At 48.8% G+C, this 27281-nt stretch overlaps 1 protein-coding gene across 1 annotated transcript in view; it reads right to left on the reverse strand.

Moving 5' to 3' along the window:
• The window catches only part of snd1 (staphylococcal nuclease and tudor domain containing 1), a 158418-nt gene that overhangs the window by 120484 nt on the left and 10653 nt on the right, over window positions 1-27281 (reverse strand). Inside the window, exons 10-12 of the mRNA XM_076030099.1 lie at window positions 20912-21016; window positions 9499-9600; window positions 2243-2343 (exon numbers count right to left, since the gene is read on the reverse strand). Coding sequence (XP_075886214.1) covers window positions 2243-2343; window positions 9499-9600; window positions 20912-21016 — 308 coding nt within the window. The remainder of the gene's footprint in view (window positions 1-2242; window positions 2344-9498; window positions 9601-20911; window positions 21017-27281) is intronic.

Consider the following 27281-nt stretch of genomic DNA (forward strand, 5'->3'; position numbering starts at 1 on the left):
AGACAGACAGACAGACAGACAGACAGAGAGAGAGAGAGAGAGAGAGAGACAGAGAGAGGCAGAGAGAGACAGACAGAGAGGGAGAGAGGCAGAGAGATAGAGAGGCAGAGAGAGAGAGAGAGAGACAGACAGACAGAGAGAGAGTGAGACAGAGAGAGACAGAGAGAGTGAGAGAGAGAGGCAGAGAGAGAGAGAGAGAGAGAGAGAGAGAGAGAGAGAGAGTGCTTAATCAAATTAGGAGCGGAGGGAAAGAGTCTCCTGCTGAATTCCAATCGAGGTTTGCTCGACGACAAATAAAATAAGGGCATGACAAATCCCAAAGGTGGCGCCGCTGAGGAACAAAGGTCACCTAAATGTTGGCATTTCACACTTGACTAAGCACTTCCTGGCTGCGCCGCTGATGAAGTGGAGACGGGGGGGCAGTGGGTGAAGGGGGGGAGGGTGGATAGGGAGAGAGTCCTGCTTTGCGATTCACTCCCAGCAAAGTATTCAAATACGGCCAATCACATTGATGCAGTCCCAACGCAGCGGCGACAGCGGCGGAAACCCGTTCAATTGCTTTTTTCCCCCTCTACATCTTCTTTTTTCCCTGATATGGAACAGACATTATTTAAAGTCATGCAGCATTAAAGCTCCTCTATCCGCTTTTGATTGAATTTGAACATCTGAGTGGCTTAATAACGTCGGTATCGGCGGCAAAGATATGAAAATATCGCTGCAGACAGACCAACGCGGGATCCTTTCAAGGGTTTCCTTTTTTCGCAGCCGTGAGATAATTGCCTGCGCCCGGCTGAACCCTCCTTGTGAAAATTAAAGTACAAAAAAAAAGGAGGCGCGCCGAGGGGTTGTGTTGTGATTTGCGGCAAGATTAAAGTTGCGGCGCTCTGATGAATCCCTTCCCGCCCGTCAGACGGACCTCGCCGTTTGGAGTTTCACCTGCGGGTGGCGTCGCGTAACGCGCCAGACGTGTGACTGTGCGGATGTGCGACTGTGTGAGTGCCTCACACCCACAGGATTCAAATTACAAACGGTACAATGTGCCGGCGGGAGAAGCCGCTGATTTGCAAACTGCAATCTCAGGGAGCGGGACGGAAACCCTTCGCAGGTGCTCGTCTCTGAGCTGCAAACCCCAACAAGCTGGAACGAAACGTTTCTAAGAGAGTCGTCTGTTGAAGGTCCCGTACTTTCAAATAATAAGCGGCGTCTTCCAGGTCCTCAGGACTAAACAAAAATGTTATTTTTTTCCCCCACTATACCCGATTGTGCGATTAATCAATTTTAAATTGAAACCACATTTAATAGTCAAGATAAAAAAAGAAAATCTTTGAAATTGATTTTCCCCTCGCATGCTTCCGGCCTGTGTGCCTCTAGATATTTTTCAAAATGTGAAGGTTTTGTACTTTATTCATTTGTGGTTGTTCAAGATGTTAGAAAAGCCTTTAATTTTTAAAGTGATGTTTGGTGAAAGACAGTTCAGGTTGTCGCTTTATCCACAGGGGAATTCATTTGTGCTTGGTTCTTAAGTTTCCACTTTATTCCCAAATAAAGGAACTTCATCTTTTGTTTATGAAGAACTTGTTCAGTTTCAAGTGAAGTTTGGCGACAGTGAGGTTCTCACTTCATTAATCCCAATGGATTCATCTTTGTCTGGTCAAGAAGACTGTAAATGTTGTCACTTTACTAAACCCAATTTACAGTATCTTTCAGTTGCATTTCATTCCCAATAGGGAAATGTGTGAGCTATTTTGATGTAACATAAAGATTAAAATATTTGAAATAATTTATTCCATTGTCTTTTGAAGTTTTACCAAAAGAAAAATAGAAATCGAGTTTTCATAGAAAAAAAAACAGGAATTTATTTTTGTCCAAAATCAGCCAGCCCTAACTTTTACCACCACTTTTAACACACAGCTCTGGAAAACGGGTCTTAGTGATGTCACAAAGGGGCACCGATACCCCCCTCGCTCTCTCTCTCACTCTCTCGCTCTCTCAGGAGTGACCACACCCTCCGCTAGGAGTTGGCCACACCCACTGAGATCGCCCTAGTTTTAGTGGAAGCTCCAGCAAAGCATCAGCTGCAGAAGGCTTAAAACTAGCGTTTTTCCGCAGGGTGGCTGCAAACAGAGGGCTACACACACAGAGTCTTGCAGCTCTATGGAGATCGTTGGATGATGAAGCTGTGAGGGTCCAGGATGAAGATGTAATAATGATGAGTTTGCTTGTTTTAATCATTTAAACTTACATGCCGCCGATGGTGACTGTGGCACAGGTGCGCTCTGAAAAGGCCGGGGTGCCTTCTGCCGGGCCGGTGGCTGCTCGGATGTAGTCGACTGTCACGTTGACCTGTCGTTGGGTCGTTGGGTGGGGTGGGGGGAAGGTGGAGAGGCAGAAGAAGAAGAAGGAGGTCGGAGAGGACGTCAGAAAATAATACAAGAGAAGCAAAAAAATAATAATTGCATCAGCAGTGGCAAGACAAACACCGAGCAGCATCGTTTAGGCTTAGAAATGAGTGCATGTTGTGTTGTTGTGTTCTTGGAGTTGTCTGCATGTGTGTTTGAGTGCGTGCTTGCGTGGGTGTGTTTGTCCCAGTTTCCAAGGTCACCCCCAGTCGGTGTGCATCACATCAGGCGGCACTGTACAACTCCCCAGAGGAGGGAGGAGCAGCACAACAGCACAATGTGTGTGGTTGGGACACACACACACACACACACACACACACACACAGCAATGATACAACACAAATGACCCTACACTGTGTTCTCAAATCAGCTCCTGTGGGGGACAGACTCAAACCCAGCCACCCTTAAGGTATAAATTTGTCACACAGCTGTGTGTGTGTGTGTGTGTCCAGCGGGCATGTGACAGGGGAAAGCCTGCTCTGGCGGGCCAGACACAGGCGCCGTGACAGGCGACTTTAAGAGCGACGTGACTTTTTGGTGGCGTCGCGACGGCGTGTAGACGGGCAGAAAGTTCACATTCTAAGAAAAGGCGAGACAATTAGAAAGAGAAGGGGGGGTTATGGTTGGCTGGCCCGGCCACTTCACAGGCAAATTTATCTAAAATGGCGCTGGCAAAAAAATGCCTTGAGGGGATTATCATGGAGTCGGAAGGGGGGGCGCCTGACCTGGATGAAATTAAAATCTCACGGCCGCTGGGTTAACGGTTACAGATTGAAGACCAAAACACCCATTTAATAAACCAAATAAAAAAAAAACAGGTATTTTCTCCCAAAATATAGGCTTTAAACAGAAATGGACGTTCCGCTCGATGCCATCAGCAGTGAAACCTAAACGCCGGTGCTTTCCGCCGCCCGTTTAGCGAGGGAGCCTGACAGATTAGAAACTTTTAACGCCGCAATGTTGGATTAGGGGACTTTTCGGGGCTCGTTCTCCACAGGCCATCCAGCCGATCGGGGCCGATAAGGCGTAGCTATCTATAAGCGGCCCCTCAGAGGAGAGTTAGACGGAGGAGGCTGGGGATGGATTAGAAAGTAGGGGAGTGATAAGGGGACAAGGACAACAAGGCAACGGGGACGGAACGTTTCCTTTATCTCCCCGGACGGACAGACGGACGGATAGACGGCGGCCCAGTCGGACACGTTTGTTGTCACGGAACGAACGCATTTGTTTTCCATTGTCTCGCCACCAGTGGGAATAACACACATGCCTGAGGGCGACGCGAGCTTGTTGTGCCTCCCCCATCCCAACCGAGAAGAGGCTGTCGATTGTGTGACCGAGTATCAACGCCTCAAAGTCACACCGCACCTCGTCACCCTTTCAGATTGATATTTCAAAAGAAAATACCAGCACTTGCATGTTGCACAATCAGTCAAATGTTTGGACACACCTTTTCAGGCATTTTATTTTTTTATCTTTACAACTTTCTGCACTGCAGATAGAGACTGAAGACATCAAATATATGAGCAAGATATCTGTGATGATGCAGGAAAGAGAAACACGTTAAATAACTCTTAACTTAAGTATGCTTTTTCAGAAAGGTGGCTATTTTGTAGAATTTAAATACGAAACATGTTTGAGTTATCTGACACTCTGATTGTTTCCTACATAATTCCATGTGTGTTCATACGTAGTTTTGATGCCTTCAGTGAGAAACTGCAATGTCAATAGTCACGAGAATGAAAGAATTCAATTCAACTCCAAACTCTTGACTGGTGGTGTATAGTGTCCACATGTGACCACAACAATTCAAACCAATGTGTTAAATTGCATTACAATTAGTATTGTTATAATGTAACAATGGACAAACAATTTTCAAAACAGGGACAAAATTTCCCTTCCGTGTTTCACAACATTTCTTCTTCCACATCCGCAGTACAGTGGCAACCCTCTTCTTTTGGTGCCAATACTAAATACATATCATTACTTTTTGTGGATAAATTGTCTGTTTTTATCTCTCCCCCTGCGGCTGAAATGGCAACGCAGACCCCCTTTGATGGGCCAACTCCGTATCCAAACCTGCTGCTGCCGAATTGTTTGGCTGGCGAGAAGTTTGCCGCTCGCTCGAAGCTGTTGAGGTGGGAGAGCTGTGCGAGGTGGGAATAACTTTGGCCAAAGCAGCACAACACAGATAAAAACAATAATAAATAAATAATGCATTATAAAAAAAGAAAAGCACGCGGTAAAGGAGGAAGAAAAGGTGGACCCATCTGGATTTCCTAAGCTTGGGATCCGGTGACGCTCAAGTGTGCACGCTTTGCATCTGCTGGATGCACACCTCTGTCACCCCCCCCCCCCCCCCCCCCAACACCGCTGCACACGCGGCGTTTTCAGCTTGCGCGCAAATAAAAGAGAGGGGGGGGAGGGGAACTCTGGCGCTAACGGTACTACATAAGCAGCTGCATAACAGGAGCCACTTTGAGCATGCAGGATTATCCGAATGTGCTCAACCCTGATAAGTGGCTTAATGCAACATTTCCACTGGTCTTTTTTTTTTTTTTTTTTTTTTTTTTTTGCTGAGGCTGAGAACCGGGTGCAAAAGAAGCACTACTTATAAAGTTAGCCAAATAGAGCTTCTTCTTTTTTTTGAGGATTATGTCACCATGCATGCGCTGCCATTTCAATGCGGGTGGGGGATATATTTCTGTGTGTGAGCAAAACAGACGGATGCAGAGTGACGGGAGGAGAGGACGGGAAAATGCCTCTTTTTTTTAGCTACGCTTGATGGTGTGTATGTAGCTCTGAAGACTTGGGGTGAAAAAAAACTAAACTAAACCATCATAAAAACACTACCAGTCAAAAGGTTGGACACACCTTCTCATGCCATTTTTTTTTTTTTTTTTTTTTACAACTTTCTACACTGCAGATAGATACTGAAGACATATATGAGCAAGATATATATAATGATGCAGCAAAGAAAAACACCTGAAAACACTATATATATGCTTTTTAAGAAAGGTGGCTATTTAGAAGAGTTACTCTACACTTTCATTGTTTCCTGCATAATTCCGTGTTCATACAAAGTTTGTTGCCTCCAGTGAGAAAGTGCAATGTCATTAGTCATGAGAATGAAAGAAAAGACATTCAATCCAAAGGGTGTGTCCAAACTTTTGACTGCTAGTGTAGCAGTATCCCGATCCCAAAACAACTATAAAAAATGATAATAATTACCAAAACATTGCTAGCAACATTCATTTTTTTATGTCTCATTTAATTTTTAACTGGCATTAAATAATAACAAACCAAACTTCATAATTTTTTTCTGTGTGATTGCCACTTGTTGCCGTTTCCTTCTTTTGAGACCAAAAATGTTATTTTTTTGTTTTGTTTTTTACGACTCATATTTTATGGATCTGCGAACCATCAAATCTACTTATCGGCCCAAAAAACAAACAAACAAAAAAAACAAGACAAGCCAGTCTTTTGAATATGATAATTAGATGAGCTTTGGAAAAAAAAATATCAAGCCTGATGCTCTCCATGCAGAGAAACAGAGAGGCTTAACAGAAAATAAGCATTTAATGTGGATTTATTCTCTCGTAGCGGCGCAGTGGCATTAAGGCTCTGAGCTTCTACTCGCCACGCTTGCAGTTAATGCTGAGTCACATTTGCAAATATTCAGTCCGTGAAAAATCAGCTTGTTTTCCAACTCGTGCAGTGTAATGTTTCTTTTTGTTCCTTGCTGCGGGGCCAGTCTGAGTTTGAAAATGAGACGCTGCCAAGAGGGAATACCTACAACTTCATCTACTCCAACCTTGTGACCTGAACGGAACTTTGGTCAAGTCCGAGTGTGATCTAGTCGGCGATAGGAAAAAAGAAAAAGAAAATGCAGCTTTTCTTTGATCTGATAATAGATCAGCAGTCGTACCACCGCAGGTGATTTAAGTTCCCTCAGACTTCTTTTCAAAGCGGACCTAGACCGCACAGTGTTCTTTTTTCCATCCACCGGGTCAAGGCCCAATTATCCCACTTTGGAGGTAAAGCCTTTGTCTCAGGGAAGATGGGAAAGAGCACAAAGGAAACACCGTGGGGCTTATGAGGAGGGGAGTTTCAGGGAAGGAAGAGGTCTCAGACTCTTTCACAAACTCCTGCAGCTGCAAATTCAGTGTTTGGAGGCAGCGTGACACTAAGTGGGTCGGCTCCTCACATTTGTGCGTCTGTGGCAGGGTCTTTTTGTTTTTTGTTTTTTTTTGCGCTTTGCACCTGCGCGCATCCAACTCGACAGCCCAGGTCGGCTCGGCTCTGCACGCTGGGAATAGCATTTCCATCTTGCGAGAGTTGATAGTCGGGATTTGAAACAAACACCGGCTCAGACGCTTCTCCCGTTGTTGCCAAGACAGCAGACGGGTGATGGAAAAAAAAGAATTCTGGGCAACTAATTAATTACTAAAATAAAAAATAGTGAAAAATAATAAGACACACAGTGACAGAGGGTTGAATTCAAACAGTTACCCCTGTGTCTTAGCAACAAAGGAGAGCGAGAGGGTGGTGGAGGGAGAAAGAGGGAGGGAGAGAGGAGGGGAAGGGGGGGATGGATGCAGCCTTCCGGAGCTCTTCCGTTATTGATTCTGCCGAGTGAGGAAGGAGGCCGAGGCTGCTGGCAAACGGGTGGTGGTGCGGGCGGATTTCACATGGATAAGAGTCACATCAGCGGACAACCAGAGACGATGCCCAACCAGAGTGTGTTTGTGTGTGTGTGTGTGTGTGTGTGTGTGTGTGTGTGTTTCAAGTGTTCATTCTTCATCTGTGTCTCACTAACAGGCCCCATTCTGATCATTCATTTCTCCCAAATTACACATATGGCGGCGTCATCTGCATACACTACCAGTCAAGAGTTTGGACACAGCCTATGAATTGAATGTATTTTCTTTCATTCTCATGACCAATGACATTGCAGTTTCTCACTAAAGGCATCAAAACTACGTGAGAACACACATGGAATTATGTAGGAAACAATAAAAGTATCAAATTACTCAAACACGTTTTATATTCGAATTCTTCAAAATAGCCACCTTTCATAAAAAGCATATTTAGAGTTATTTAATGTGTTTTTCTTTCCTGCATCATCACAGATATCTTGCTCACACATTTGATGTCTTCAGCATCTGCAGTGTAGAAAGTTGTAAAGATAACAAAAATTGCATGAGGTGTGTCCAACCTTGTGACTGGTAGTGTATGGCGGTGCCTCTGCATACGTGCACGTACGCATGCACGCGCACACGCACACACACAGCCACAGTGATTTAATACGTCCATCAGCTCAAGCCGCCGGTATATTAAACCAGAGTGGGGCCGAAGTGAGGCTCGGTAAATATTTTATCAGCCCTGGATAAAAGGCGTGTCACACCTCAGCAGAGGGTCGAGAATTCCTGATGTTTATGATTTCATCACGAGATCTGCGACGGGCGTGATGTCAAAAACGGATTGAGCGCGATACAAACAAAAGGTGTCGGGCCGAAGTATTCAAGTTGTCGAGTTGATTTTTTTGCTGACGACAGACGAGCGCAGCACCTTAAAAAACATGAAAATTGCAATAAATCTTGTCTCATTCAGCCTCCACAAGCTGGTTAACCTCCCAACCACCACCATCACACCGCCCCCACATAAATCACAACAACAACAGTATAATGTCATTAGTCTTGCAATCCTGAAACCTATTAATTACCCCGAAACACCACAAAATGTTTCTCCCCTCTGTTTTATCTACCGACAGCCAGCTTATGGCAGAATTTCCCATCATTAATAAAACATTTAGGGAGATTCATTAAAAGGACTGTGGTGATTGGTTGGTGCGGGAGTATGAATCCCACTCCTACACTGATTGCCAGAACTCTTGGCTTTTGGCTCTGAGTGGGTGCATGTTTGTGTGTGAGTATCAGGCTGCAAGTTAGTTCGCTTAGTTTGTTTTTTGCTGTTTTTTTAATGCCCAGAACCCCCTTATTTTATGGAAGCCAGCCAGATGAGAATGATGATTATAATTTCCCCCATTTGTCTGCCCGTTGCTGAAACCTGAATTCTGCTATTGTTTGGCACGAAACGGCCGGCCGAGATCAGATCGACGGCGACGCTAGGGGAGGTCAGCGGCAAAACGGCGTTCCTGGACTCGCAAGATAACTTCCAGTATTATTTTTTTGACAGAATGGAGAAAACCATTTAGGATTTTCCCAATTCGCTCCATCAGTTTGCACTGTGAACTGCATTTTCATCTAGATTTTTCACTTAGTTGGAGGGGAGAGTCGCAATATCTTCAGGCTCGGGAGCAAATTACCATGTTGGACGAGCGTTCAGTAAAGACGCTCGTTCAGCCACGGCGGTGGACAACAGCCCCCGGGGGGAGGCCTGCGCACCGCCTTCTCGCTCTCTTTCTCGCACGCTCACAAACCAATGGAGGCGGGAGAATTGCAAACAACAACAGCAGCACGGTAGGCGTCATTTTCCCGAGGAGCCGCAGGAGCAAAGAAACTCAAATCACGGAGATGAAATTTGAAAATGTGTTCAGTAACAACCTTTTTTTTAAAAAAAAAAAAAAAAAAAATCATTGAAAGCCAACAAAAGAAAATACAGGTGTTTAAATGGCGGTTTTAAACGTGAAGGGCCCTCCAGCCGAGGAGGCGCTGCCGGGTTCTTCCAGCTGTGTGTAAATCACGGCAGCCCTGAAGTGTGCAGAGCTGGCGGATCAATAGGCGTGAGAGCGGTGGGGGGAAATCAACACCGCTTGTTTAAAGCGTCCAAGGGCCGAGGCCAAGGCCGAGCACTCGCCTCTGCCCCCGGGGGGCGTCTACAGGGAGCACTTGGTATTCAGAGACAGGAGCTGGTGGGGAGTGTGTGTGTGGGGGGGGGGGGGGGGGGGGCACATCCAGGTCTTTCTGTGAGGAAAAGAAAAACCTGCTCGGGCTTTCGTTCAATTCATTTAAGTAGGGGTTGGGGTGGGTGGCTGGGGTGATGTGGGGCCGGGGGCAATAAACATGATTCACAAACGGCTGTACAGACACATCGTCTGGGGTGGAGGAGGGGTGATTGAGAGTTGCTGGCCGTCACTCACCTTTTTGCCAATGAGCTTCTTCCTCAGGAACTCGCGGGCCTCGAACATGTAGGGGATGTCGTAGAGCGGACGGAAGCGCTTGTCTTTGTCCTTGCTCTTGTCCTGAGGGGAGGGGAGGGCAGGAGAGAGAGAGAGAGAGAGAGAGAGAGAGAGAGAGAGAGAGAGAGAGAGAGAGAGAGAGAGAGAACTTTTATTTGTCTATTTATTTTTGGGGGGTAGCGAGGGTTGAGGTGTAAGGTTGGAGCAAGGAAGCACACAGTTCGGTGCACTTTCTCCAATGCTGCAAGACTTCACACATCCGCTGCAGATCAGGAATCACAAACATGTAAACACAAACAACCCACACACACAGACAACCCACACACAAACAAACAAAAAAACACCACTACCCTCCATTTGACCAATAGGGACGCACAGACTGGCACACAGTCCGCCTGTTTGTTCCCACTTTTCCTCACTGCCGCGTGACAGGAAGGATCTGGACTCATGTGGATGTGGATGCGCGCACACACACACACACACACACACACACACACACACACACACACACACACACACACACACACACACAAACGCTGTCAATACGGATGCGTCGCACGGGCGTACGGAGGGGAAAAAAATAAAAAGGACAAAACAAAACGCTGGCGTACAGTTACCAAGGACACGGCTGCAGAAAAAATAAAAACCGTGCTCTGTGTTACACAGACGCAACAAAAAAAAAGCGGCGCGTACGGCTCGCACAGCTGCGCGCGGAGGGGAAAAAAGGAAAAAGAAGAAAACTTCCCTCGCTGTGCTCACCCACTCTGACAGCAGCAGCAGGACGCAAATAGAGTCGATTTGCATTTTGTCAAAGACGGGAGGGAAAAAAAGCAGGCTGAGGTTTTGTGTCACTCGCAGCGTGAGAGACGAGTGCAAAACACGCTGACAGGTGCCGTTCGTGTGCAGAAGCCTGATTTAAAAAAAAAAAAACATATTATTAGTAATAATGATTGTAATGCCAAAAATGACAGTGGCGATAGAAACAACAGGTGCCCGCCACCCTCCCCGTCGTCTCTCCCACAGTTTTCCAGGGGCGGCCGTCATTATCCAATGCACAAACACGAGCCGCTCAAACCAACACACTTGGGCTTTGATTAAACTGCTCGGTTCCTCCTCCTCTTCGCTCGGTGGTCTCCATCCATTTTTAATGTCCCCTCTAGAACCGCCAGGTGTGGGTCGCAGCTGGCCGGACGGATGCGGAGGGACCACGCGGGGGGCGTAGAGCGCGTCAGGGCGCGTTGGCAATGTTTGCGCTCGCTGTTCGATCGACGACTCGCAGACGGATCTTTGGAGGGTTAGAAAGCCGAGCCGCAAAAAAACTTTTTTTTTTTTTTTTTTTTTTTTGGGAATGAATAAAACGGCACAGACGGAGTGCCGTTAGATGAGACACTGCTCAAAGAGTCGAACGGAGTCGGCTGCCAAACCGAGGGGCCGATGGGAGTTCTCTCAACCCTGGCAAAACAAAACGTAATGGCCTCGATAGATTTCTCCCCGTTCTTTTGTTTACTCCTCCACCCTCGGACGAGTGGAATCAGCGCCGATCTGGATGGAACACATCGTCCACTTTCTCACTTTTGGGGACCTTTATTTTGTCGCTTTCGGAATCTGTCGTTCCTTGTTTCCGAGTCTGTCGCGGTATAACAGGGTCTTTCTGCAACCCGCCAAGCCAGGGGATGGATCTTTACAATCTGTGCCTAAGCCACTAACTCGCCCACTGCCGGGACGTAAAAGCTCTCAGCGAGTTAGAACGTGTTTGGAAGTGCGCAGCAGTTTGCCAACTGACTAGTAGACATAGCTCAGACCGACTCCAACACTCCCAAAAATGGGTTGAATCGTGTCAAAGTGGGAAAAGGAGAGCGTAGGACTGGGAGCGACGAGTGTGTAAATGTCAGCGCTCTGAGCCAATTAAGGACGGGGAGCCAGGAAGCAGACGAGGAGGCTCGACATCTTCGTTCTTAATCCGAGCACGAGTGAGTGGAGCACGGCGGGGTCAAAGAGTCAGAGCAGGAAGAAGAAATCCCACCTTCACGTAAAATCAAATGTTTTTAAGTGGTTAAAAAGTAAACGCTAGACACTGTAACGCAAAGTAAACCAGCGGTCTGGAGATCAAAAGTTTAATGTGTAATATAGAGATTTTGAAGCAGAAACAGCAACATCAAGTGGTTACATTTCAGATTGCAGCGTCTTTCACTTTCCCTCCCCCTCCTGAGCTTGCCAGTGAGCTACGGTGGCCTGCGCACCAAAACCTGGATACCTCGTCCATTTTTTTCTTCAATGGTTTATCCGAAGACGCCAACAGTCACCCTAAGTTGCGAAATGCAGTGTCAGGCGGGCAGGACGGTCCACAGCAGGCTTCCTCAAGAATATAACAGTTTAAGATAGCAGCTAACTGGGAGCCGAAGACCCTAAGGGTAGGTAAACCAAATTACTTTTACTTACTGCGATTACACACCTTTATTCATGTATTTATGGGAAGCATATTAAGCTTTTGCCAGTATAAAAAACATAAATCAAGCCAGATATTACACACTGGACCTTTAAAGGGCAGGTGACAAGGAAGGAAAGTAGCACCTTGTCACAGTCTATCAGACACAATTTGGTCTCCATGCAGAAACATTTGCGCATTAAGTCACTGAGAGTTCGCTATAAACTGGGAATGCAGCTGCAGGAAGGCTGCAGTGTGTGGGGGGAGTCAGGGGGAGGGCAGAGAGTGACTTTTATGTCGCAGCCGTGACCCAATAACAACAGTTTGCTCTCACTATCCTCGGGGGGAACTTCTGTTCTATTTGGGGTAAAAAATCCCCCCTTCGTTCTAAATTACTGGCACAGGCCCCACGATGGTCTTTGACTACAGCGAGGGGAGGAGGGGGCAGGGGATGGCGGGCAGGGGGTTGCAAAGGGGGGGGGGACTGTGTCGCAGCGGCAGCCAGTGAGTGTGGATGCTGCTGCTGGGAGCCGCTTCAGCAGCTCCGGGGGTGAAACCATGAGTCAGGCGCTTTCTGACACGCAGCTGTGAGGGAGGGGGAGGGAGCGGGGCGGATGGAGGGGGAGGGGGGAGGGTCCGTGCGCAGCGTCACGTTGGATTTTTTTTTTTTTTTCTTGGCAATTCAAAGACCTTTTGGGAGCGAAGACCGTGCGTAAACTGACGAATGAGACGGTGAAAAAGGAGCCGAGGCGTCATCAGACTTCCTCGAGTGACAACCTGCAGCTTGTCGTCATTCCTGAAACTTTTGCTGTCAGTTTCATTTGACGTTTTTTCATATGTGAGCGCGCGAGATACATAATTAGAATAAAAAAAAAAACACTAATTTTTCTTTCATGTTTCGCAGAAACACAAACAAAACTGCCGTTGTTCTCACCCCCACACACACACACACACAGCGAAAAGAGATGAGTCATTAATAATGAAAAAAGGGACCTGAACAGATGTCACAGCACCGCGTCAACAAACAAGTCTCCGTCGGTGCAGGTAAATAAGCTCGGACTGTTGTGGCTGGCTTCTGTTGTTGGCCACTGATTAATTGTAAAAGTAATTCAAAGGTCAGACTGGCAGAAAATGCGAGTGGGTTTTTAAGCTCGTCCGCCAGACAAACAAAGGAAGCGACTGTGCGTTAAATGAACAAGTTTGGAAATGAACCTGGCAGGCCAGAGGAGACCTTTCCTCAATGCCGTGGATTTATTCGGTGAGCAGCCACACGCACTAATCTTACTTTTGTTTTACGACTCATCGTCGCGTCTCCTGCTGCTCGCTTCTTCCTCTGTGGTTAATCAGTGAGCCGCTCGGAACTCTCGAGGCTCCTTTGTCCTGCCGAGGAAGCCGACTGGCCGGCTGTGGAGAGGAAGCGAGCTGATTGGCTGGAAAATGAATAGCAGCCAAACAGCTGTCCGCTGGAGGCTTGCAAGACGGATGGGTTGGATTTCAGAGGCGAAAATCTGAGCGACCCAGTTTAAAAAAAAAAAAACCTAATGAAAGTGGCCGAGAAAAACGCCAGAGTGCCAAGTCTTTTGCTGCTGGAGCAGAGAAGTGAGGCCAGACACATTCATCTTGTGGAGCCAACAGCGGCGTCTCTCATCACTGTTCGCAAGAACAAGGGAGGTTGGGGGCGGGGGGTTGTCAGAGCAAAGCCTTGTATACCACTAGGGGGCGTGCTTCGAAATTTCAAGGTTTTGATTCTCTCATGAGGTGGTTTTGCGTGCGTATCGATATAGAGGTATATCGCAAAAATGTCATGGAAAGACTTTTTTTTTCGCATTTACACATCACCGGATGTGACGTATGGGGTCACCTGACCAGTTCACTTCAAGTCAAAACGGCGTATTATGTTTGCATGGAGGAGGAGACTGAATATTTTTTACAAGTAATCAAAGAGAAAAATATCGAATGGCAGCACACCGATTTTTCCCAGTGGTCACTCGAGGTACTGCAGCAAAAAAATCCCATGGGCCCAAAAAAATATTTTTCCCATAGACCACAATACAAAAATAAATGCGTTTAAAACAGCTGACGAGACGACTGTGACCTAAAACGCGATTCATGGCAAATCTTTCTATCGTACATTTTTCACTTATGGTCTTTTAGTCATTAAAAAAATGATAAGAGCCACCAATCAATGGAAACACCTGTAAATCGCAATTGTACTTAAATAAAGTATTTTTTGCGAAAAACTGTAATGGAAACGCAGCTAGTGATGGAGAGCTGGAAAGAACAAGTGGAAGATGAAGAAGGAGAGGCTGTAATTGGAGGACAGTCAGCAGATGGTTGCAATGGAGCGCCGCGATGAAAACGAGCTCCTTTTAAAACTGGAGTTTTAAAAAAAAAACACAAAACAAGCGGCAGCGCTGACCGTCTGAAAATGTGAACTCAACATCTGCATTAAATCTGTCCGGCGGCGGTGGCGGCGGCTTCATCTTTTCCCATCAGGATGGCGGTATCGCGCCCGACCGCCGCGGCTGCTAATTAGCCCGCCAGCTATGCGCCGCGCTCTGCCCGCATTTCCATATTCTACCACCTTCTTCAGACCTTGATGTTTCGCCTGCGAAACGCGACTCATTACTCAAGACAGTAGCGGGGAGTGCGCCACGCTACTACGCCGCACATTGTGGCTAAAAATAAAATAAAACAAAAAAAAAAAAAAACAATGCGAGACAGTGGCAGCAGCGCGGCAACAGAAGCACAATGTTGTCGGCGGCGTCGGCAGCGCCTCCTACGACGGTCCTTCAAGACTTGTCTGCGCAGACCGCTAATTCTTCGGCTAGACTTTTCCAGACCTGCAAAACGGAAGTTCTCATCGACGCGTGTTGCAACCCTGTGTGTAAAAATAAAGCCTCATCAAGAGAGTTGAAATAAGGAAGTGGTGGAGGAGGAAGAACGGGAGGAGGAGAAAAAAAAGAGACTGGCAGAACGGAGAAAGACACACGGTGAGACTAAATCATCCGCAAAGTCAACGAAACACACACACACACACACACACACACACACACACACACACACACACACACACACACACACACACACACACACACACACACACACACGTATTGTGGAGAGGTTTGACAAGTGGGCAGGGTTTTGTGTGTGTGTGTGTGTGTGTGTGGTGCTGCTACGAGCCGCAGCCATTGTGCTGCTGCCTTATATAAGGACGGAGAGTTTGACCTCGCCGCGTGCTCCATCAGCACCGTCCTTAACCCTACTTAACGCACACAAACACAGCACATGCAACACAAACGCATCGGCACACACACACACACACACACACACACACACACACACACACACACACACACACACACACACACACACACACACAATCGAATCCACTGAGCACGACGAGTGAGAGAGAGAGAGCGAGAGAGAGAGCGAGTGGGTGCAACAGTGAGTCACCGAGCAGCACAGACATTTCTCCCGCTCACGTTTTCTTCCCCCCCCTTTTTTTTCTTATCCTTTACGCTGTTTTTGTCCTGATGCACACTGGGAGGGAAAACCGAGAGCAAAGAAACGAGCGGAGAGGGAGAGGGGGGTGGGGAGAGGAGGAGAGGGGAAGGAGGGAGGAAGAGGAGGAAAAGGAAGGGAAGGGAGAAGAAAAAGCTGACTCCAACTCCCCCAGCTCAAAATAACTCTGTTCTGAAGATGACAGCAGTAAAGCTGGGGAGGAAGGAGGAGGAGGAGGAGGAGGCGGGAGAGTGGGAGGAGGGAGGGGACTGCAGAAATTTGCGTTCTGTGTGCTGTTTTTGAGGCGAGACGCCACTGGGCCTCCAATTTGTCAGTCTGGGCACAATTAATATGGTCATGAGGGAAGACAGCCGCGCATGCTGCTCTGCTGTGTGTGTGTGTGTGTGTGTGTGTGTGTGTGTGTGTGTGTGTGTGTGTGTGTGCGTGCCTGCGTGTGCTGTGGGGGTCATAGTAAAAGGGAGGTGTGGGAGAGGAGTCGGCGAATCACTGCGTCGGATCTGCACTCGGCAAAAACGCCCCAGACGACGACGGCAGCGGCGCAAACAAGCTGGCAGAGCGAGGAGGCCCGTCCGGACAGACCGAGAGCGAGGGAGAGAGAGCGGGAGAGAGAGCGAGAGCGAGAATTCCCCGCAGACCCTCTGGAGAAAATGCACAACGTTCACGACAGTCACGGCGACGGCGAGGGGGTTCGGTCGCCTCCCCGCAGGTTCGGCGGGAGCTTTTTCTGCGCACCTGGAGTGTCTTCACGCACATGCGCACATTGTGCGTGCGCGCGTGCGTGCGTGCGTGTGTGTGTGTAATCCGCAGAGCGCACACGCTGACAGCAATTTCCAGGATGCTTCCCGACACAGGCTAATGCAGCTTAACCAGGCGTATCTCCGCCAGAGTGTGTGTAAGCTGCGCCGCAAAGCGTGACCGCGTCTTTGTGTCCGTCTGCTGCACTGTAAGCAAGAAAGCCAGCTCACTCGTGACAGTGTGTGTGTGTGTGTGTGTGTGTGTGTGTGTGTGTGTGTGTGTGTGTGTGTGTGTGTAAGGCTCCCGGCTGAGAGACACCTGCTGTGAACTCTCGCTCACCACCAACCCCGAGGTAGGACGCCGCTCCTGCAATACGGCTTCAGGGGAGAAAAGCGATGAATAACAAAGTCAGAGCTGCGTGTGTCCTGCATACCACGTCAAATCAGTTCGCAAATGATCTTAACAGACATCTTTTCTTTGCAGCAACGACAGCAAGAACTTAGAACACGTCGTGGAAGCCAATCCGATTCTAGCCTGACCGCCAAACATTGGTTGGAAACAATTCAGTCAGGGGACTAGTTGTGATTTTACTCTTTGACCCAGTGGTTCTCAAATGGTGGAGTCCTGGAAACTATTTTTTTTTTTTCCTTATCATGATGAAACATAGCGCAAACAATACACAATGCAATAATCATTATATAAATGAATTGGATTGTGTGTCCTGCAAATTAAATGCCCAACATTTTCTCAATATATATTTATACATACACAACCAGTCAAAAGTTTGGACACACCTGTTTCTTCTTTATCTTTACGACTCTCTACACTGTAGACATCAAATATATGACCAATATGTGGATTAATGCAGCATACAGAAATGTTAATACATAAATAATATGTAACGTTCCATATATTTTATATGAGGGGTGGCTATTCTAGATCATCTAAAATATAAAACTTGTTTGAGTCATTTCACACTTTGTTTGATACATATCCCATATGTGTTCATTCTTAGTGTTGATGTCTTGAATGACGATCTACAATGTAAACCGTCATAAAAAAAGAAAGAAAAACCACTAAATCAGAAGTATGTGTCCAAACTTTTGACTGGTAGTGTGTGTGTGTGTGTGTGTGAGAGAGAGAAAAAAGACAAACTGCCCTCGAAGTTACCAACCCAATCAAAACAGCTCCGCAACCCACTTTTTGGGTCACAACCCACCAGTTGAGGAAGGCTGCTTTAACCAGCCGGGGGTGATAAGTTTGTCCCCTGATTGCACCCAATTTAAGGTTATTCTCGACAGCAATGGAAAGCGTGGAAAACTGGAGCACCTCAACGCCTCGCCATGGCCGCAAGAAAATGCTACGCCTCGGCGCAGGTAAGAGGCTTACGGGCTACCGCCGCTGTACGTCGGGTTATTTTTGGCATTTCATTCATGTAGCATGTTGGGAAGAGCGACGCTCGCAACCGCCTGCTCGCTTCCAATAAATCTACATCGAGTCACTGCTGTTTGAAGGCCCACACCGCTGTGTTCTTTGAAGCGCAACTCTTTTGAATCGCACCAAAACTAAAGCAACAAAAAAAAACGACTGTGTTCAAAAACCCTGAAGTCTAAATTACACAGTGTTCCGAACATTTGGGAAACAAATGAAGGAAGGATCAAGCAGGCAGAGAGAGACAACAGTGGACGCTTGACTCTGAGATCTGCGCAGGATCAAAAAACAACAACAACAACTACGACGACGGCGTGTAGTGAAGATATCAGAATGAATTCCGGTGCATCTCTGCCTGACGCCTTTATTTTTACCAACCAGTCCAAGGGCTCATCATAACTCTGCATCGCTGCCATAGCGACAACATTCTAAGCTGAGCCAACAATGTTTCAGACAGGCAGGCAGGCAGGCAGGCAGGCAGGCGGCTCTTTAGCTCAGAGACAGAAATAACTAGCTTTAAAAAAAAATACAGTGAAAAACCATCTTCAAAAACAACAAAATGCAACAGTTTTTTTGGATATCAAACACCAACTCTGAGACCATCCTCCCGCAGCAACAAAGCGCTATAAAAAGCAGCGGGTATGTCATGAGTCACACTGGTTAAACACTGAATATGAACGACGCAGTTGATCTCTCACCATCATTTTGCTCGAGATGCAGTTTTTTAAAAACTAAAATGCTTTTTAGTCTTTGTTCAAGACGACAATTACAGACACCTGTGATACTCAATGTGTTTTTATTGAAACTGTGCTTTCAAACAATGTGGCTCTGGGCTGTCGCAAGAGTAGAGCAAAGCCCGACAGGCGCGATTCAGAGAGGTGTCCCTTTGTGATGTCACAAAGGGTCACAGACGTCTCTCCGAGGTGACAACAGCCAGGTGTTGCTCTAATGCGGAGGGTCCAGCAGCACATCCAGTTTTAGCAGGGAGCTGCAAACGGAGTGCTAAATATGCAGCTTTCTTTCTGATTTCTACCAGGCTGCTCCAGCGGAGTGTGGGATAGAAAAAATAAACAAATAATGAAAGTTTATATGGGACCTTTAACATGTAGCCATCCCTCAATCAAAGCGTGAGCCAAGTTTATTTCCCCTCATAATAATCCCAGCTCCGGTTAGGCACTGACGCGCTGAATGAATCATCTTTTTAATATGTTCACTCGGCTTCTTCCAACCAGTTGACCCCACTTGTCCCCGGCCAGACTCATGAGCTTCCATTAGGAACATCAAAAGCAAAGAAAACATCACAACAAGCAGCTATCAAATATGCATGACGCACAAGGAAGAGTAAAATCACTGAGCAAACACAACAACACATACACACACGCGCACACGCGCACACACACACATCTGGGACCCGCTTTCCCGGCCTCCCCGTAACATAAGACGGTGTAATGAAGCACAAAACACATGCTGTCGCAGCATCTGGTGGAGACAAAGACGAAGCGACACGGTCGGCGCAGGCGCACGGACGACAGAAGCTTTTTTTTTTTAAGAAAAAACGGAACGCAGGCGAGGAGAAGGAGGAAGAGGAGGCAAATATTAAAACAGCGAAGTGGCGCGAGGAACAGCAGCAAAGGCTGAGAAGCAAAGTGGATGGATGGGTTGAGGCCCGCAAGCTTATTGCACACACACACACACACACACACACACACACACACACACACACACACACACACACACACACACACACACACACACACACACACACACACACAGGACAACGGTGCAGGTCAACAATCTAACCGGCAGCCTGCAGACCCGCGGGGGAGCAACAACAACAGGGGGAAGTGACTTCAGAGGAGAAGGAAGAGCTCTGGAGAACAAAATAAAAGAACCAGGCGGCAGGAAGAGAGAGGAGAGAGAGAGAGAGAGGGAGGGGGGGGGGAGAGTGGGGGAGAGGGGGAGAGCGAGAGAGAGAAAAAAAAAACAAGAGAGCCTTAACGATGCAGAGCTGGACGACACCAGGGGGAACAGAGGGAGAAGAGAAGAGGAGAGGCGAGGAGAGGAGAGGAGAGGAGGGGAGAAGAAAAAAACAACCCGGGATGGGTGAGGAGGCCGGAGAATAAAAAGCAGACAACAATAAAAGGGGGAAGAAAAGACGACAGGGAAAAGCAAACACACAAAGCGCACAAAACAAGCAAGGAAGAAAGTCTGGAGGAGCGGCTGATGCAAACATGATAGTAGTAGCAGTAGTAAATATAAAGGAATGAAAGTGTTTTGGTAAGAGACCCTTTAAATGCTTCTAACGTATCCAGCTTCTGAGGACAGACAGTGTTGGAGAGGGGCGGAGCCAGATGAGCGTCACCTTGCAGCGACCTATCAGACTTGTCACATGACCAACGACGTTATTCAGTCGTTTTTTTTGTTCTATCAACGTGACGTTAACGATGCAGTTGCAGTAAAACTGCAGCAACAGCAGCATCCAGACTTGTGCTAGCCGCTTCTCCCTGTTCTCCTCCTCCTCCTCCTTCTGTGGTGTTACAGGGCAGCTTGGACCACCTGAGGTTCGACAAGGCTCTTCTGAGCAGAAACCTTCAGGTTTGAAAAAGCAGCCGCCGCGTGCACAGACGGCGACAGACTGCGTGTTCTGACAAGACGCGCAAAGACTGCAGGTGTCTTCAGACACGCAGCCGTCTGCATCACCGTCTGAGTTTATGAGGCCTTTTTTTCCTTTGCAGCTTTTATATGATTCGGAGGGAAAACGTGGGAGTCTGGAGGGGACACACACAAAACGCGCGCGCACACACACACACACACACACACACACACACACACACACACACACACACACACACACACACGGCTCTCTGCAGTGCCGCTGCAAAACTGCTGCTGGGTGTGTGCAGGCGTCTCGCTGCGGCGTCCCGATGTGCCACAACTGCAGGGGCGCCACCAAGTGGTCGAATCCGACTCCGCGAGGGACGCGGTTGTGGGAGTGACGGGGGGGATTGAGAGGGGAGGGAGGAAGGGAGTGAGAGGAGTGAAAGACAGATGAATATTCAGCGACGTGCGGACGGAGAAGCGAGCAGCTTGTGTTTGACTCTGAAGGAGAATAAAGCCGAATACAACACCCCGTCCGTCTAATTGGCTTGTTGTGCGAGACTCCACACACACACACACACACACACACACACACACACACACACACACACACACACACACACACACACACACACACACACACACACACACACACACTACCTCTCCTTCGATCCTGGGCGGCCGGATGCTGGACAGGTGGATGGTCTTGTACTCGCCAGAGTTCAGCTTGACCACCATGGCGTCGGCGTTGACCACCTGCATCACCTGCGAGGGCCAGAGAGAGGCGACACGGGTCAGAGTGCTGCGCGTCGCCACGGTGACGTCGACAGATAGATTAGGGCCGCTAACAATGGGTGCAAAGGGGTGTGGGGGGAGAGGGGAGAGGAAGAGATCTAGTCTGAGGTGGTGGAGGAGGTGAGGGGAGGGGGAGTGAGGGTGCACACGGTGGGCAGTCACGAGCGCCGAGAGCGAGGCGGCAAAGAGTGAATAAGCAACTGCGCTAAGCCGTCCCAGTGGGGCCGGCAGAGGTTTGGAGGACGGAGCGAGGACGGAGCGCCGTCCAGGGGATTGGCAGCAGGAGAGAGGAGAGGAGAGGAGAGGAGAGGAGAGGAGAGGAGAGGAGAAGGGAGGAGAGGAGAGCAGAGAGGAGGGAGAAGGGAGGAGAGGAGAGCAGAGAGGAGGGAGAAGGGAGGAGAGGAGAGAAGACGAGAGGAGGGAGAAGGGAGGAGAGGAGAGCAGAGAAGAGAAGAGAGGGGAGAAGAGAGGAGAGGAGAGGAGAGCAGAGAAGAGAGGGGAGAAGAGAGGAGTGGAGAGGAGGGAGAAGGGAGGAAAGGAGAGCAGAGCAGAGGAGAGGGGAGGAGAGAGGAGACGAGACGAGACGAGACGAGACAGGAAAGGAGCAGAGAGGAGGGAGAAGGGAGGAGAGGAGAGGGGAGGAGGGAGGAGAGGAGGGAGAAGGAGAGGAGGGGGGAGAGGAGAGGAGAGGAGAGGAGAGGAGAGGAGAGGAGAGGAGGAGAGGAGAGGGGAGAAGGGAGGACAGGACAGGAGAGGAGAGGAGAGGAGAGGAGAGGAGAGGAGGGGAGAGGAGAGGAGAGGGGAGAAGGGAGGAGAGGAGCGGAGAGGACAGGAGAGGAGAGGGGAGAAGGGAGGAGAGGAGAGGAGGAGAGGATAGGAGAGGGGAGAAGGGAGGAGAGGAGAGGAGAGAGAAGGAGAGAGTGCCAGGGCCAAAGAAACATGCAAACATCCTGCAATAGGTCGAAAGGTTCGAGTCGTGACGCCTTTGTTTCCCTCAGACCTTCACAGGAGACGCGGCCTAATTTACAGGCCTGCTGAAGAGTTGATTTGCGTGTTGCAAAGGTACCAGGCCTGCAGTTTGCAGGGGGGGCGGTGGGGGCAGAGTGCGGGCCGCCGCCGCCGCCGCCGCCGCCGCTAAATTAAAGTTCACCGGCAGAATTAATCCGGCGCTGCAGCAGGACCGCTGACAATACCTATCAGAGAGGGATTCTTTTATTTTTCTCATAGGCACGCAACGCAGGGAGCCCAGGGGAGCCGAGACTCGTCTGAAGATATGAATGGCAGCGGCAACAGAATCAACGTTCGGAGCTCGACAGCCTCAGAAGACGCCGTGCTGTGAGTCAGTGGCCTCCGGAGCGAGGAGACGGGATGGGATGGGATGGGATTGGGGGGGGGGGGTTATAATATGACCGAGATGGAGGAGGCATCGGAACACGGGGCCTTTAAGTGGGCCGCTAGTGAGAGAGAGGGAGGGAGCGAGAGAGGGAGAGAGAGAGAGAGACGGAGAAATCAATCGCCCTACACATGTCGCCACCCACACGTTGCATTAAATGGCTTCATCATCGCTCACGCCGCCGTTCACATGTAGGCCGAGCTCTCGTCCCGGACAGAGAGAGGGAGAAAGGGGGAGAGAGAGGGAGAGGGAGAGAGAGAGACAGAGACAGAGACACAGAGACAGAGAGAGAGAGACAGAGAGAGACAGACAGAGAGAGAGAGACAGACAGAGAGAGAGACAGACAGACAGACAGACAGACAGAGAGAGACAGAGAGACAGAGAGAGAGAGACAGAGAGCGAGAGAGAGAGACAGAGAGCGAGAGAGACAGACAGAGAGCGAGAGAGGGAGAGAGGGAGAGAGAGAGAGAGAGAGAGAGAGAGAGAGATGCAGGTCTGAGCCACCACCGGGCCGGACGGCGTGGGCGAGTGCGTGGCCGACACCCTGAAGAAATTGGGGAAGGCTAAACGAGTGGAATGGCAGTGTCGTTAGGCGGTGGGCAGACAGAGGTACAGGGCGTCCAGGTGTGACGGGCGTCGGCGGGATTTTCTGTTATTCGCTGGAAGCGATTCAGCCGTCGCGTCCGCCGCCACCAGAGAGCAGAAATTAGTGGCGGCCCACGTGCTTAAATGGGCTGCCCGCCACGGCAGCCAAAATACATCATATACTAATCACTGAGCTGAGTGGGAGAGATGGGGAGAGAGAGGGAGAGAGAGAGGGGCAGAGGGAGGGAGCAATGAGCGAGCTCGCACGCACGCACGCACGCCTGACACATACGCTGGAAAAGAGAAGAAAAAACCCTCAGCCTACACAGATTGACGGCGTAACAAGGTCGTTCCGAGGCCTGGCCAAGTGAGAAAAGTGCAAGAAGGAAGACGGCTCGGCGTTTACTGGCTGATTACCAGCCGGTGGACGGGTAGGACGGGGGAGGAAGAGGAGGAGGAGGTGGAGGAAGAGGATGTGGAGGTGGAGAAGGAGGAGGTGGTGGAAGAACAGGTGGAGGAGGAGGAGGAGGCGGATGAGGTGGAGGAAGAGGAGGGACCAGCAGGGTCCAGACAGAGGGACTGAAAAACGGAGTGAGCCAGAGAAAGATGGAGCGTAATCTGTCTGTAAATATCAGGGAGCGTCTGTCCGTGTGTGTGTGTGTGTGTGTGTGTGTGTGTGTGTGTGTGTGTGTGTGTGTGTGTCGTGGGGAAGATGGACAGAAAAATGGAGCAGAGAAAGTCTTTGCAAAGTAGCCGTCGGGGGATGGAGGGATGGGAGGATGGGGGGGATGGAGGGGATGGGAGGATGGGGATACGAGGTGGGGGGTTGGTGGGGGGCAGAGTGGGCAGGCAGAGGGCCAGCGTGACTCACGCCTCTGCCCTTGCTCATCCAGAGGTGGGGATCTGCTGCCACCTTCTGGCGGCAGCGCACATGACATCTGCAGTGGCTGAGGTTTTGTGGCATTTTGTTTTTTTTTTTGTTGTTGTTTTTTTGTTTGTTTTTTTTTTTTTGGGGGGGGGGGGTTTCCCATATTTTTTTGTGTTGGTTGTCACTCAAATCCATTAAGTTTGTTTTAACCGCGGGGGCTGAGCGAGGGGGCCGCAACTCGCTCATTACTCCAGTCGAGACGGAGCAGCAGCACCTGCGGCGCCGTTCTCAGTGCCGCTGCCAGCAGAGACGATTTGTCACCGGGATTACATGGATACAGAGATGTGTTTTGCTGCAAGAAAACAACTTTGGCTGGCGTGTTGCCCCCTCCCCTCCAGAGTGCTCTGGTGCAGGGTGCAGGAGGGGAGGGTGGGGGGTGGAGCTGGCTGATGAGAATGCAAGGGGCATGTTTCCACCAGCGCACTTCACCTAAGAATTCCTAATACCAGTCGTGGTCCGACAGTCTTCAGACTTTTTAAACCTGATCACTTATTTGTTTTAAGAAAAAGGAAACGTTCACTTTGCCAACAGACGATATTAGATGTAATACATAGCAGGACATCAGATCCTTCATTTTGCTTGCTGGCGTCCAGTTTCAGACACGGCTTGGACATCGGCCCTCTGTGATGTCATACAGGGTGCCTATACTTCACTGACGTCCCTCATAGGTTGTGCCGGCACCACCAGACAAGCTTTGGCTCTGGTCCTCTTGTCGTGTAGAAAATGTAGAAAATGTTCTGTTGTCCACCAATTTCAGAATTGTTCAATCTGCACAATCATTCTTTCTTAATTGTTCAATCTGCACAATCATTCTTTCTTAATTTAAATCTTCTTAGTTTTTTTATTCTTAAGATATTCTATACAGATTTCTATGGTGAGCTAAAATTTCTCTGTTTTATTCTTTTATATTATATCCAATCCAAAATAATAAAAAAAACAATCGATTAACACGGTGCAGACTGGTGCGTTGCAACATGCCTTAAGTAAAGGATGGACATTTTTCCCACTGGAGGGTCAAAATAAATATAGGTATTATTGAAGGGAAACTGGTTGAGTGAATTTCAGACTTGTCATGGAAACACTTTTCCCGCATCTACACGTCACTGGGCGTGACGTACGGGGTCACGTGACCAGTTCACTTCAACTGAAAATGGCGCGTTATGTTTGGACGGAGGGAAAAATATAACAACCATCCTTGACAGCAAACACAGAAACAAACAAAAGCAAACGCAATTTTCGTTTCTCAAATTATGGCTTATGCGCTTCACACCATTCAATGGAATCGCCTGCAAATCACGATTGTACTTTGTTGATATTTTAGAAATATTGCTTTTATTTTGCAAAAAAAAATGGAATTGGAAACTTTGGATTTCCCCAACACACTGTACACATTGCAAATCTAGAAGAACACCAGTGCTGCCCCCCCGATGAGCCGGTGAGGAGAGGAGAGGGCGCAGAACCACGTCGCCTTTTATCCATCACCTCACAGGTCGGCGGCTGGTTCCCCATGGGGGTGGGGGTGTTTAGAGGAGAGGAGGGGACTACTGAGACTTGGCCTACATCCACTTCTGCCGCCCCGCAGAGGTGGGAAGAGTGAGGCGAGACAGTCAAAAGTGGGTGTGGGGGGTGTGTGTGGGGGGGGGGGGTGCGTCAGCAGGATCGACTTGTGGGGATTGGACTCGCTCGGCTCTCCCCACTCTATCCATCACTCAGATAATAAGAAGTGAAAAGTGGAGTGGAAGGGAAAGAGGGGGTGGGGGTGGTGGGGGTGTGGTGGTGGTGGGGGTTGTATGATGATGGGGTTGATGGATAGACGTGTTCCCCGGGAGAGTCGGCACTCTGCGGCTGTAGGTAGCCGGCGAAATGTCAAACGCGTGGAGCGTTGACGGACACTCTGATATGAACTTTAATATGGAGTTTTCAAAAAAAACATGAAAGGGAAAAGAGGGCCCCGCTGGAGTATGCGGGGGGGCCAGCACAGCGCACTCATCACAAGCGTCTGCCGGCTCTGTGAAAATGACTGCATTTCAAACTGTCCGTCATCGTGTCTGGGGAAAAAAAAAAACGGGCCGACCGCTGCGAAGAGACGAAGTGGAACTGAAGTCAAGGGGCGAAAAATCGATTTTTTTTTTTTTTTTTTTTTTTGTGGCCCTAATCCGCTTCTGTAATATTTCCTATGAATGCAACTGAGCTGTAGCGGTGTTTTTTTTTTTTCCTTTTTGTTTTCTCTCTCCCTCTTTGTTTTTATGGCTCGTTTGTTTGCACGTTCATCTACTCACTCTTTCCTTTTTTTTCCTTCTTTTGATGATTGTGTATTGCCACTGTGCTGTATTGTAATATCAGCGTCGTCTTATTACTGTTGCTCTTTACTGCGGTTGTTGACCGCCTTTTACAGATACAGTAAACCAGCCCCTAACTGCAATTGGGTGCAAAATGGGGTGCTGCACATTGTACACCGTCCTCTTGAAAAATAAATACACTACCAGTCAGAAGTTTGGACAAACCTTCTTATGCATTTTTTTTTTTATCTTGACGACTTTGTACACCGCAGAAACTGAAGACATCAAATGCATGAGCAAGATATATTTAATCATGCAGCACAGAAAAACAAGTTAAATAACTCCAAATATGTTTTTGTTTTTATGAAAGGTGGCTATTTTGAAGAATTTATATATAAAATGTGTTTGGGTTATTTTACAATGTAATACTTTCCTACATACATTCCCCCCCCCCCCCCCTCCCCCCCTCCCCCCCGGCCCAGCCCGGCCCGGCCAAAAGCAACCCGAGGGTCCTGCAGGGCCCCTTGATGTTGGTTTTATCCCCTTTTTCCGACCTCTTTTCCTCTACTAATAAAAAAATTGTACTGTCGGCTTTCTCTTGGGCGGTCTTCATCCCAGAGCACGTTATCAGGTTTACTCTGCAAACAAACCGTCAAGGCAGCGTCTTAAGGACTTAAGGCGAACCAACACAAAGCACCGGAAGATAAAAAAAACAAGAAAAGCAGAATCTGTCCGGCGCCCTCCGCTGGGAGCGGAACTCATGACGGCTGCTGACAAACGTCCATCACTCTGGGTGTGTATTAGGGCGTCCTTACCCACCACAGGGGGCCGGCGCTCCATATTGAGGACACCCCCCCCGACCACCTCCCCCCTGGGCTCCGGCCAATAACCTCCAAAGCTAATATCGGTGCTCCTCGCCGTTCTGCTGGGGCTCGTTCTGAGCTGCAGCAGCTCACGCCAGCGAATCCGGGCCCTGATTTGACTGGGGAGCGTTTCAAGGTTGCAGCGAAGCGCTTCTCGCTCTTTTGTGCCCTTTAAAAGTTGTTTTTT

The sequence above is a fragment of the Nelusetta ayraudi genome, unplaced genomic scaffold (assembly GCF_046127955.1).
Source record: "Nelusetta ayraudi isolate G7.1 ecotype Tasmania unplaced genomic scaffold, CSIRO-AGI_Nayr_v1 ptg000027l, whole genome shotgun sequence".
In the NCBI taxonomy this organism is placed as follows: Eukaryota; Metazoa; Chordata; class Actinopteri; order Tetraodontiformes; family Monacanthidae; genus Nelusetta; species Nelusetta ayraudi.